A 14,050-nucleotide genomic window follows, 5' to 3' on the forward strand; every position below is an offset into this window, starting at 1 on the left:
ACTGTTTCTGATATTCCGTTTTTTTTCCTCTTTTGAGGAATACAGTATTTTCATGAGGTAGTCTTTCATTTCCTCAGACTCTCCAGGGAATGTGAACCTGAGCTTCTCAAATTCATTTTTGCTAGCTATTCTTGTTCTGGATTTTCTATGAATCTACCTGTGTTGGAATTTCCTTGCTTAAAAAAATCACCTAAAAAAGGAATCTCTCCCATGGGATCTAGTCCTGAAAATAGCTGAGCTGATATCTGTTAAAGCACTTCAGTGTGGGCTGTATTTAAACCGTGTGAACATGCTCATGCATCCAAATACTTGTAGGCAAATTTTACAGGTGTTTAGTCATGTGTCTGTATTTCAGGTCCTAGAGAACCTTAGAATTGGTTAGCTTTAAGCATGAAGAATGCTACTGAAAGGCTGCTCACCCATTTAGGGGTTAGCAGGTGCTTCAGCGCTCTGTCAGACGGCTCGAAGCCTGACAGTCCTCTGCGTGGTGCAAAGGAAAAAGCAGAAAACCTCTGGGAAGCTTGGAACAACAATGTGGTTAATGCTTGTAATTCACTCTCCCCCTGAATTAATTAGAAATCCAGATGATGATGAGAAACCATGGTGCTACATCATGAAGGACAACAGTTTGTCTTGGGAGTATTGTGATGTTCCGTCTTGTGGTATGTAAAGGCTCTCTTAAAGTTCATGTTATGAATGAATGAAGAAAGATTTATTGATACTAGAACAAGCTTTCACTGTATAATTTTGAATGTTCTACTGTTCTCGTGAGTGTTGATTATTTTACTGTTTGCAGTAAATCAAATGACAACAACAAGTTTCTTTCACATTTTTTGGAGTTGCGATACGATCTGTGATTTTTGTCCTGAAATACTGTGTAACAGTGGTGCCACACTACTGCTTTCAGTCAAAATCATCCTAATATCACCAAATTTCCTGCTAGAACATGCAAGATGTCAGAAATGATTGATGCTTTTGTACAAATTGTCATCACTCAGGGAATTACAGGCCCAGAGAAGTGAATGGGCCTCTGTGAGCAAATAGAGGATGGGATCCTGAAGATGTATGAGACATAGTATTTAATTCCAAAACTTAAAGTTTGTGCTCTTCCCCTAAATTAATATTTAACCATTGTTAATGTTGAAGCTGACCTTTGCAATGGAGTTGTAATCTGAAAGGTCAGTTTATAGAGCGGTCCTTTTATTTCCCTTTTATGGTTCTAATGCATTTGATAGATGATATGTTTAACACAAGCGTCCTAGTCCTTGCTATTAGAATAGCAAAGCCCCGTCCAGAATCCGAAAATGAAGATGTGATGTATCATGCATTCTCTTGTGCCTCCTTTAGTAGTGAAAGTTATATTTGTACTGGTAAATGAAACAGTGTCCGGGAATATTCACAGATTCATTTAACTTACAGTAGTACATGTGTAGCCAGAGTGTTGGGAATAGGCGTAGCTTTCAGTCTTACAAGTCTTCCCAGGAACTGAATGAGGTTCAGCTGTATGTGCATGTTTAAGGCTAATTTAATGAACCTTTCTTTTACAAACTCCTATAAAATTTCCAGTCCTTAGAAATCACAAGGATGTGATGCCATGGTCTGATGCCATACCTCTTTATATCTCAGCAAGCAGGGAAAGGAGGCCACCAGTTCCAGACGATGTAGATAGTTCTGCAGTTACCAGAAGACCATGCGGGAGAAGACACAAAAAAAGAAGTTTTGTGAGACCTAGGATTGTTGGAGGATCTTCATCTCTGCCTGGATCTCACCCCTGGACAGCAGCTATATACATTGGAGAGAGTTTCTGTGGCGGAAGCCTTATTCAGACTTGCTGGGTCGTGTCAGCAGCACACTGCTTTGCTAACAGGTAAACTCATCCATTAGTTTGACAGTAGTTCTTCTCCTCCTCATAGTCACCGTCTGATTGTGACTCACAACAAACCTGTACTGAAACAAGTAAGAATCAAGATAAGATTATAAAAGGGTAATGTTTCAAAAGGGGTTTCTGGCAATTTGAATGCTGTTCATGAACTAACAAATAGCTTGGAGTCCTATTGTCTCATAACCCTTTATCTTGTTCCTTAAGAAGTCTCAAAGAAGCTAAATGACCTAAATGAAGGAAGAAGGTAGTGCTGAGCAGGACATAGAATGGGAGCTTGCATGTGCAGGCACATAAGTATTTATCTTCTTCTCAGTTACCTTTTTGAATGTTTATGCCTGCTTTGAGATGTAGCAGACATGACTGTGCTCGCTGCTGTGTTTTGTTCAAAAAGGCTGAGAGCGCCAAGCGATGATTTATTAGAGACAATAAATTACCGTTGGTTGACACAAATAGAGTGGGCTGAGCTTTACAGAAAGCCAAAAGGAAGAACTGAACTGTTAGATTTTGAGGCTGGTTTCCTTGAGAGACGTTTTGATTTTTTTTGAGTTTTTTTGTCCTCCAGCTGTGGGACACTGGAGAAAATACTGACTATAGGATGCTCTTACTTTATTCTAAATATTTCCTTTTCTACAAATGCTGAACTCTTTCCCTGATTTCAGTTTGATCACATTGATGGGAGAAATATTACATCATTTCATACCCATTGTTCCTTTGCATAGTAAAGAAGCCAAGAGAAACAGAAAACCTCGTGCCAGAATACATACACTGATAGCTTGGAGAGCTAATAATACCATTGTGAATGCTGTACTGAAGCATTTGGAGCTCGAGCCACAATGCATTTGTTTTTCAAATGTTGTGAAATAGCTACTAACTCTGGCAGCTGTTCAGGACATTTCCACCCACTTCCAGCTGGTGGTTTGGTACATACAGATTTTCCATAATTGCTGCATTGTAATTTGCACTCTTCCGTATGTTTAGTACCACAATTTCAACTGTTTTCCGCTAGGCGACAATAGATACCTGTGCAGCTACCCTCTTTTTTTTTTTTTCCCTTTTCTGTAACCCCTCCTGTTTTATTTCTTTTCCTGAATGAACCACCTGTAAGCCATAGTAGAACCATTCAGTGCCTTTAAAATCTATTCTAAGTCCTATCCTGGGAAGCAAAAATCTGATTTTCAAGGGTGTTTGTTTACCACTGCAAGAATGCTGAGAAAATCCTGGCCTTACATATCAACTGAAGAATATTTTATTGTCTTCTTGTTTTCCAGTCACAGAAAGAGAAACTGTGTGCTTTCCTTTGTTAATTATAAGCATAGTTATTGTCACAGGGTAGCTGCCGGTTCTCTGTGTTGCAATTAGCCAGAATCTCTTTCCTCTAAGTACACTGCTGTTGATCATTGCTTCGTGCTCAGTACTGGAGGAGACCGCAGTGCTTTTGTTTCTGACGGGGGCTACTGATGCACAGAAACACAACTAGAGAATCTTTGCAATGGTGTTGACCATCCTGCATCTGTGCATTATGCGTGACAGCGGATATTTTCTGCTCCTGCACTGGATAACAAAACATAGGAGTGCTCCAAAGTTGAAGACACTTGCTAAGTTCATTGTAGGCTTATACAGACGCAGATAATTGGTTCTAAAGCAAGAGTGAAATTTGAATTCCATTGCTTTCAAAGCTACACAATTTTCTGTCTTTCCAAATACTTCCTTGTTATTCCCAAATGTCCCTTTTTTCCCAGCTGTTGTACTGGTTCTTATTAGTTGTCTGTTCTATGACACTGGATATGAGAGGACTGTGGTCTTTTTAAAGTAAACAATCAGTGCCTGAAAAAGATGGTGTGAATTACAAAAACTGTATTCTTCTCTGAGTGTGGTTTTTCCCATTAGATCAATGTGCTGTTGGGACCTTCCTCCACTAAGTTGCTTTTGATTCTAAACAACAGATTTAACATAGATCCGTCTAATCTCAGAGCAGAGGTGGTGATAGCTCTCAGGTGGAAGCTACCCAGACGTTCCTGAGTTCTCAGTCTGCCAGCACCTTTAAAATCTTGACCGAGGCCTGTAATATTTTAAGAGCCTGGTTTCCCAGAGCAATGAGGTATCCACCACAGATTCATCTTTTGGTCCCTCATTTCTTCCTAAGTAATTTTTGTACTCATTGGCAAAGTCTGGTAGAGGTTGACTTAGTTAAGTTTCTAAAACAAGAAGCGCTTGCAGCCCCTGAAGAGGATTGTCAGCCAGAGAGCAGCTGGGCAGCAGTGCCTCTGCTTGCCTTTAATTAGGCTAATCAGGACTTACAGAGCCCGGGACTTGCTGTAACATTAGTTATCTTTTTCCTGGTCCACAGTAGGTAGGAAGCCTGGGAAACAGGTCAAGGCATTATGGGAGGGTAAATAATGGGGGGGGGGGGGGCTGAGGTTACTACAGTTCATGGGACACACAGCCTTTGGAAATGAGGTTCTGTTTGACCTGCTAATCACAGAATTTCTTGTTCTCTCTTTTGTATTACAGTCCACTAAAATCAACTATTAGGGTAGTTCTGGGTCAGCATATATTTAATAAAACAACTGACGTAACACAAACATTTGAAATAGAGAAATACATCTTGCATCCTCAGTATTCTGTGTTCAACCCTACCGAACATGATATTGGTGAGTGATTTTGTTCTTACAGCTTTATTTTGTGTTTACTCAAGTTAGTTTCAAGTTGAGTTGATCTGTCAAAAACTGCCTTCATAGTGGAAAAATCATAGGCATTAGGGGAAGCTTTCGAGCGCAGAGTTCTTAGTGCTACCAGAGTTATAACAGCATCTGAAAGCTAGACAAATTCAGATGAGAAATAAATTGCAAATTTTAAGTAATTATGATAATTAGCCTTTAGAGCAATTCACCTAAATGTATGGCAGATTCATCATCACTTCAAGTCTTTGTGGGACTGGGCATTTTTTTCAACTGAACCAGAAACTGTGGGCTTGATGCAGGAATTATTTGGTAAAATTCTATTGTCTGTATTGTATAGAGGATCTGACTAGCTGAATATAATAGCCCCATCTGCTCTGAAAGTCTGTGTTACTAAGAATAATTTTTTACACTGAGATAGGTTTAAAAATCAGGTGTCTTATCAGTCAGAAGTTAAATGCCCTTCTGATTGACCTTATAATGTGAGTCAGAATGACAATGGAACAGCAACTCGCTTCTTATTTTCTGATCTGCTCTTGTGGAAGGTGGCACCTCACCCCGGAGCATCAAGCTGTGTGAGCACTTTGTCTATGAGACTATTTAATAGCCTGGCATCGGGGATATCTTAGGTCAGGCATGTACTGGCTTTGAGGAATATTTTCTACTCTGTAGCAAAAAGCATTCAGATTCTGTGTTGGCTCTGTCACAGCGTACCAGGAGACAAACTGGATTTGGGGTATTACTCCGCTCCAAAATATCCTGGTGTAAACCACCACTGGCACTTTGAGATCTCCTAACTTTTTGAATTACTCTAAAATTTGGCATATCTCACCAATGTGCAGTGTCCAAATCTAGGATCAGCTGAACACGGAGCTCCTAAGACATGCTCCACTGCAAATGAACAAGCAGGCAGAAACTGGGGGAGAAAAGCTATGGGGGCGCATTCTGCCGTCAGTGATTTCTACTGATGCAGCAGCAGAGTTATTTCCCAATGAAACTGTTTTTCAAATGGAAACAAACTACCACATGAGTGTTTGCTGGGAAGTTCAGGGGATTCAGAAACAGACGGAGTTGGTGGGGAAGAGGAGGAAGGTGAGGAAGAGCAAACTTCTAAGTGTTGAAGAGCGGTTTGCGTGGGTTTCTCAGCCTGTGAAATACGCTTTACATGTTCCATCAAGGCCAAAAAAAGCAGTCAGTAGAGAAATAAGACTACCCAATGGGATCTCCTGCTTGCCACACAGCTGTGCCCAGAAAACCTGGAGCTTCCAAAAGGCATGATGTGAAGCTTTAATTGGTGTGTCCACATTACCTCAGCTCTGTCCTCTTTGAGTAGTGTGTCCAAACCCTACATGCTGCCCTTGTTATACACAGCACAAAGCCACTTCTCTTGCTCTACAGACAAACACAAGGGGTTTGCTACAGAGGAACCAACGTTTCTGCTCCTTTTGACATCTTCTTTCAGTATCAAGCTCGTGACACTGCCAAGGTCCATATCAACACTGTTTTCTGCCCCATGAGGGGATAGTAAAGGTTGTGCAGGTTGTTCAACGCTTTGTAGGTTTCAGACGCTTGGTTTTGAAATGTCCTGATTTTTTATTCCTTAATTTTCAAGATCTTGAATTTTGCTGAACTCAATGATAATACAGAGCACAAAATACACCAGCCTTTGCAGTAACTGATTTTTAAAATCCAATAGGTGTTAGGCAGGTGGCCAGACTTTCAGAAGCAGTGAGCACTTGCACATCCCACTTATTTCAGCTGAAAGTTGTGGATATGTCACTGTTATTTAACTTAAAGGTGGGAGGAGACATATGTATTTTCTATCTTCCCCCTTCTCTACAAAGGCAGTGAAGCAAAATCTGTTCAGTGAGAGCAGCATAAAATAAATATTCCCACAAGGGGAGTAGCTGAATATTTTAGCTTTCAATTTGCTGTGAAATCAGGTGCTGTTGAGATGAGTCTGTCTACCTTTGATTGAAATATCTTAATTAAGAGAGGCTTAGGGGATAATTAAAGTTGTATCTGAGACCCATTGCTGCCAATCCCTTTAAAGAAAGGGAACAGTCACTTTATTCCTCCTATATTTTCTGTTCTGCAGCTTTGATCAAGCTGAAGAAGAATGGGCAACGATGTGCTGTCAAGTCCCAGTTTGTTCAGCCCATCTGCTTGCCAGAAAGTAACACCGTTTTCCCTGATCAGTTCAAATGTCAGATTTCTGGATGGGGACACAGGCATGAGAGTGAGTAAAATGAGAGTTGGTATCTGTAGAAAAAAATGGTGATAATTAAAGCGTAATTCTCAAGTATACGTTATACAACAGATAGTTTGATAAATATTTTCCAAGGGACTTCTGGTGGAATTCTTTCAACCTACTTTTAGATGTATACAACAGTTACATCTGAAATAGTCATCCTGAACTTCCTGTGTAGTCCTTGGAATTGGGAATGTGGTTCCCTTGACCAAATGTTCGCATCTATTTTAGGATGAGCTGAGCTGTGAGCTAGCTAGATCTCTGTGGACCGGGAGGGGAGCAAGTAGCTTAGTTGTAGGTGCCCACAACTTGACACCTTAGTTGTGTGAATCCTACCCTTGGTTTCTCAAGGTAAATATCAAAGACTGCAAACCAAACCAAATCAATTTACTAGTCTGTGATGGTGGAGGTCTTTACTTTCACTGGCAAGAAGCTTTGGAAACACCTACAGGAGAGGGCCAGATAGACTTTGGGCCAAGAAGTGCTTACATCCAGTTTGAGAAAGGTGGAAAAATCCATCACATCTTTTTAGATGAGGGATTTCAGGACTATGATGCTTGACCATGCTCCTTTGATGTGGAGATAGCAGAGACCTGTGTAGATGGATGAGAAGGATGAGGGAGCTGGCTGTGTCATTTTTGGTAAGAGATTTATTATAAGAAAATGTTGTCCTGGTCTAAATGTGTAGTCTAAAGGAAAAAAGAGGTAACGGAGCCTTTGGTAAATTGATGATGTGATATTACATCTGGAAAGAGGAGAGGGCAGGAGTGCTGGGGCAGTGTTCCTGAGTCCCTGGGAAATGACAGAACCCGAACTGGACTGATGTCTGGATGTGGCATACTGTTATTTTAAAGGGCATGGAGTCTGCCTGGAGGAGCAGAAAGTGATCTGATCACTAGAAAAATAAGATCCACAAAACAAATGTGACTGAGATGTAAGTGTGTTTATATGTTGTATTATGCATTGTGTTTCCATGTTACGCTCTTCACATTTTATAAAAATGACTTTCTTTTCCTCTCTGGGAATTTTTTTTAAGATATATCTGGTTATTCAAATGTCCTGCAAGAAACACTGATTCCAATTATTCCTGAGGACAAGTGCAGAAGCCCTGAAATTTATGGAACAGAAATCACTGAAAATATGTTCTGTGCTGGCTACATCGATAGCAAATCTGATGCTTGTCAGGTAATGTTGTGAGTCATCTCTAGGCAGAGAATATAAATGTATATTATTGCCAGAAATATTGCAGTGTTACAGTGCTTACTTTTGACATTACAGTGTTCCTAAAGAAAAGAAATGTTCCTAAAGAAAAGAAACTTATGTGACTGCACTGTTTGCTTCCACCTTCATTTTTTAACCTGTTCAATGGCAATTAAGTTCTACAGAAGGGCGTTATATTCCTCCTACCTTCATAAAAGGCAGTGGCTATGCGCTGGAGAGTGAGTTGCTTTAGCTCCTGGCTGAGCTGGTGGTGTGGAGGCGATGGTTTGCTGGCCAGCTGGCGGGGATGCGCTGCTGGGCCCACCAGCCCCTACCTGTGCGGAGCCAAATCCCCGAGCTGCTGCCTCTTTGCCTAACAGAAGTGAGGATACCTGGGTAGGAGGTGGGAAGCAGCGGTGAGGTTTGGAGGAGGGAGGAGCTGAGGTTAATATAGCCGATGGGATTTAACGGTGTAGGATATCAGTCCATTGGAAACAGCGGTTCGTGACTTCTGTCCTTTGTGGAATGAGCTCGTGCTCTTACTACTTTGCATCTCTTTCTGAATTATGTCACACCTTGGCTATGAATAAGGATGCAGAATTGTTGTGGTGATAGATGAGACTATTTTTTAAATGAAGGATCAGATCAGTCCTTACATAAACCTTCAGATCTTATCTTCAGTTTGTTTTGAAGCATAAATTTGGGAACAGGGAGCACATAGCTAATAGTTGGAAATGAGATTAAGTAAAGCAAGGAATATAATGTATAACTGTGTGCTGAAACTTCTACAGAGATCATAAAAGTATCCAAAGGAAGGTGTCAGGAGTGAAATGGCAGCAGGCAGCAGTGGCTCAAGGTTCCTGGGCCAGGGCTGAGAACTGACTGCAGTTATTGGTTGCAAGTGTTCATATGAGCCAGAGAAATAGAAACTCCCTTCCTTGCTCAGCTTTCCTTGCCTTACCCAGCAAGTACAAATACAAGACTCAGCATTATACATGGTTCTTGCTCCCTGCTCTGGAAAAACAGAGTTGATCAGGAATGAGAGAGAGAAAGAAGAAAGCAGAGGGAAGAAGAGAGGAGCTGCACAAAGACAAGTGGTCTGGAGAGAGTTGAAAAGTCCGAGACAGTGATTTAGTATCACAGATGTTGCTAAAGAACAGTGTTCATGACATGAAATCATTATTAGTGAATCAATAATTCATTTTTTTTTCCTGTTGGCAGATTTGTAGTGTGTTCTAAGGAGAAATAGTGTAGACCACTTAATGTCACAACAAATGTAGCTGACCTCTGAGTTTTCTTAATGTATGCTTAGGAAATTAAATTATAAACCATCTGTTATGTATAAAAATATCTCAAGACCAAGAAATACCAAGCAGACAGTGTGTTCTACTTGATTATTTTTTAAAGATTTTCTTGGAAACTGTTTTGTTTTTTTTTTTTTAAATCAGTGCACTGATACCAAAATTGCAATCAATGAGACGAGTGGTGGAGAAATAAGCAAGGTTCTGAGAAGTAAATTGATCTCAGATGCAAAGATTCAAATCTTCACTTGATGTCCCTCATTTATCACAGAAATCTCCTAGTATAAAGGCAACACAATTTTCATACCTACTTTGCTCTCAAGGGATTTTCTTTTTAAATAGGAAAAAATGTATTTCTCCTTAGTCTCAAATAACTAGAGTGGTGGCTCCTTTCACCAGTACTGTTTGCTAAGTCAAATCTTTCTTTTAATTTCTAACATTTTCATTTCTGTAGAGAGTCAATTTAAGAGTAATAATAATAAAAGCCCCTTTCCTGAATGCTTGCAAGCTTTTAAATAAGTAGAAGCATTCAAAATTCATCCTTGCTGTAGTGTGTCATCAAACATTAGTTTGGTCTTATTTTCGGTTTATGGTTTTAATGACAAGGTAAATGCTCAGTAGCATCAAATTTAACACATGCAAAAAACCTCATATGCCACACAAAATTATAGCATCCCACAGTCACATGGAAAAGTGCCTATATATGCAACACCTTTCTTTGAAAACTTTCATGTCTCTGATGGTTGCAACAAATGGCACTGAGAAACTCTCCAAATATTCTCTGCCTTATGTAATCCATCCATGCAGAGCCCATATTACAACTTAGTGTAAGCCTCAACAACTTGCTTACTCCTGTTGGAAGTGACCCAAATCAAGTGTGCTCTTCAGTAGGTGTATGAATCTAAAAGAATTTCATTTTTTTAAACAAAATCTTATATTTTGATACATCTGTTCAATGTGGAATTAAAAATCCCACCATCATATTAGAGGTGAGTATGACTAAAAGAAGCTTTCTACAATGAAACTTCACTACAGCACTGTTTCTATGTTATTTTTTCTTTTAGTTTAAATCTCACATGCAAACATTCTTAATTTAGGACTTTCCCAAATTTATCTTTTTCTGACTGCTTTCTATCAAATCTTTCCCTACTTTTAACACAGGGAGATTCTGGCGGACCTCTGGCCTGTGAAAAAAATGAAATCTCTCACCTGTATGGAGTTATCAGCTGGGGAGATGGCTGTGGCAGAGTCAACAAACCTGGAGTATATACACGAGTGACAAACTATGTAAACTGGATTAACGAAAAAATAGCCCCCCGAAAAAGTAGTTGAACACTTAAGCATACTAACACTGGAAGCTGGGCTCAGAAGTCTTTCTGTTTCATTAAAGTGGCATATTTTATTCTAAGTTAGTATGAAAACTGGCATGATAATTCATAGCAATTCCAAACCAGACCACCAAAAGTAGGCCTAACCCATCCTTGATCTAGAATTTGAGGGCTGTGGGTATGTATGAGACTGTCTTTAGTTGGCTTAATAAAGCAAACATGTCGAGAAAGCCTACCAAAATCTACAACTATTTGTCTGCTTGGTGAATTACATAAAATGTTGTCTGAATGTTTTTGTACAGTTTCTGGTGGTGTTGTCAACCCTCAAACCAACCAGTAACAACATTGTCCTTGTATTCTCAGATGAGACAAAAAAATAAACAGGAGAAGCACCAAAAATGAAATTTCGTCCCCATCAGGAGTGATCTCTTGAAGTTCAGGTGGAGAGACACCAACAGAGCAATGTAGGTGAAGCTGCTCCTCAGCTAACTGCAGCAAACCAGTTTTGGGGAAAAAAACCCCAGAGTTTAAGTTTTGATTCAACCAAACACATAAGCACATTTTTATGTTCCACTGACATAAACCCAGGAACATGCTTCAGAACTCTGCTGTGCAATTTTCCAGCAAGGTTAGTGCATAACCTCTTGAGACCACCAAGTTTCTTGCTGAAAAATTTTGGAAGTCAGTGGATCTGACTCCCTCCAATGCAGTTAGGACCTTTTGCAGACTGGGAACTGCTCCTCACCATGAGCATAGCAGTGGAAATACTTCACCTTAATGATAAATGTCTCAACGTTTCTTAAATTTGACAGTGTTTTGAAGATGTCTTAGATTTTGTACTAACAAGTTGTTCAACTGTTTAGATAATTCAGAAAGGAGGTTTCTGTTAACAGATTTTTAAACTGGATGGCTTTGGGAGCAGCTTGACATTTTCCTTGGGAGTTTGGTGGTATCATAAACCACAGGCTTTGCTGTCATGGTCTATGGAATTGTTATGGGAACAATCAAAGAAATTATTACAATATATAGCTGTTTAGAGGCTGTGGACTCAGCTGTGTAAGCAGACAAGGCAGAAAATGATTCAACAAAAAAAAAAATCTAGTTTGATAAAGAAGAATGGAAAATTACAATTTTTATTTTTTTTTTTAATACAGGGAAACTTTAGCCATGTCAGATGCGTACATTCGGAAGTGTTGATGCAAAATTTATTTCTTTTCTGATAGTGAATATTTTTAAATTCTCTTAAGTGTTTCAAGCAAAGCTATGCTTTAAGATAGAGAATTTTAACGTGGTGCCTCAATAGCTATATATGTGTTTTGTTTTATAGTACTGGTAGTGTCTTCGTGGGTTTCTTAGTTGTGGTGAATGATTTAGGCAGTTCAAAGAAACTTTGTAAGGAAAAATAACCAAAACCTGAGTTTGTGTAAGCACAAATATATAACAATGCTAATCTAGATAAATGACGTAATCTGTTTAATAAAAAATGTTTACCCTGTTTCTTGGACTTAGTCTGTTATGTATAAAGCTACAGTTAAATCTGAATCGCTCTGTAGGTTGTTCAACAGGGTGAAAGCTGGTAGAAAAATGAAATAACCCTTCTTTGTGCTGGAAGGCATCTGAAAAGCTCTGCATAAGGATCCATTTCAGCTGGTGGTGCTCCCAGTTTTATGTGAGTGTGGCATAAGAACTCCAGTAGACAGATGTAATAGCTCAGATATGATTTTCAGCTATAAATACTGAGAATACTAAGATCAAAGTATTTAGTTTGTTTTTCTGAAGCACTAAACACTGGCTTGAAAAACTGGGATCCACCTCAGGGGTCTGATTCCAAAACAAGCCGAAGACCCTTGCTGCCTGGGTTTGCCTTCCTGGCCATTTGCAGTGTGAGTCTGGCTTGCTTAACTCCGTGAAATGAATGCGACTGTGTAACAAGACTAACTGTCTGCTGCTGAAAGACAAGTACTAAATCAGCGTGAAGGAACTATTTACTCTTCTTTGGAAGGGATTCATCTGGAATAGGTTTCCGCACAAAGCTTATGCCATTCTGAATGTCCATATCTGTTCTGTGACTTCAGTTTCACTTTGAAATTAATATCCATCCACACTGTGCATGCTTTTAATCTGGTAGGTTTGTGATTTATATATATTTTCTCAGTCTTCTTTTTCTGTAAAGGAGGTGGCTGTTTGATAGGAAAGGTGTTACACTGGTGTTTCTGACAATTTCTGTAGAGCTTTTTAGCTGTCCTGTTTTCAAAATATATGCTGTTTGTACCAGTACCAGCATATAGAAACACCAAAACAATCAATAAAATATTTTTTGAAATACGTGGAATATTCACAAGTGAAGCAGTCTACTTTCTGCCCTCAAAGACCTAAATGACAAGTGTGAAGTTTAAATTGTCATACTTTGAAGGCACTAAAATGAATCTGTGGCTTTCAAAGCAGACTGTTTGTCTACTGTCACTGCAGTGATTTGGTGGAACCAAATTTCATCATTTGAGGATCTGCTGTACGATGACTACCCCTGCATTAGATCTACAAACCCAGACTAGGGGTGGCAAGGAAACGTCCAGGTTAAGTGAGAGGTCCTTGCCTGACCTCTCACACCCAACATTGGTCACATTCCTATGGGGCACTCCAACACCTTCTGCCTCCTGCCTTTTTGTTGAGCATTACTCCATGGGAGCTCATCCTCCATGTTTTCCTCCCCTCCTTAAGTACTTATCCCTTCGGTTAAAATGAAATTCCAACTTAAATTTACTAAGGAAATTTAATCTTATATTTCTCCTAACATTTATCTTGAAATTGAATTAGGATGCAAAGCCAGTTGAACAAACACATCCCTAATTCATTATGAAACACACTTAAAGATGGTTTTATTAAATTATATGTTCTTCCGTGGAAACTGACCAATTCAAAGGGAAGAAATAAATGCAAACATCTAAAAAAACCCTTCTATTATGCTATTGAAAGAAAAATGTGCTGTGGTGCTGTTTAAAAAAAGCTGAAGAACTAATTACCATCAAATAAGATGCAGTAGGAGTATTTTTAGAATAATGGACTCTAATTAGTCCGTTGCTCGTTGAAATAAATCTGAGGACATCATTAACACATTCTATTAATTGTAGCTGCTGCGGGTTTGGTGTAAGTGGGTTGTTATCTCCTGACAGTTGCATTGCAAAGAAAAAAAAAAAAAAGAAAGTATTTTTATCTGGGGTGGTTGGCTTCTGGGAGCTAAGGGTAGCGCTAATTACAATTTTTGAAAGAGAAATCTGGGCGTTATGAGGAAGCTGCCGGTGGGGGATCGCAGGTGTTTCGGCGACGGTGGGCGAAAGGAGTCCGCTCCGGGCTTTCCCGCCGCCCCCGGCCGCAGGGCTGCCTCGGCGGTCAGCTGCAAAGCCCGGAGCGGG

At 39.7% G+C, this 14,050-nt stretch overlaps 1 protein-coding gene across 1 annotated transcript in view; it reads left to right on the forward strand.

Moving 5' to 3' along the window:
* HGFAC (HGF activator) overlaps positions 1 to 10,644 on the forward strand; it is a gene marked incomplete at both ends in the record, with an annotated part of 43,200 nt that extends 32,556 nt beyond the window's left edge. The window contains 6 exons of the mRNA XM_082483139.1: positions 577 to 662; positions 1,627 to 1,867; positions 4,394 to 4,533; positions 6,659 to 6,799; positions 7,848 to 7,996; positions 10,474 to 10,644. Coding sequence (XP_082339265.1) covers positions 577 to 662; positions 1,627 to 1,867; positions 4,394 to 4,533; positions 6,659 to 6,799; positions 7,848 to 7,996; positions 10,474 to 10,644 — 928 coding nt within the window. The remainder of the gene's footprint in view (positions 1 to 576; positions 663 to 1,626; positions 1,868 to 4,393; positions 4,534 to 6,658; positions 6,800 to 7,847; positions 7,997 to 10,473) is intronic.
* Between the last annotated feature and the right edge of the window lie 3,406 nt (positions 10,645 to 14,050).

This window comes from Vanellus vanellus (genome assembly GCF_965231255.1).
Source record: "Vanellus vanellus genome assembly, chromosome: 4".
Lineage (NCBI taxonomy): Eukaryota > Metazoa > Chordata > Aves > Charadriiformes > Charadriidae > Vanellus > Vanellus vanellus.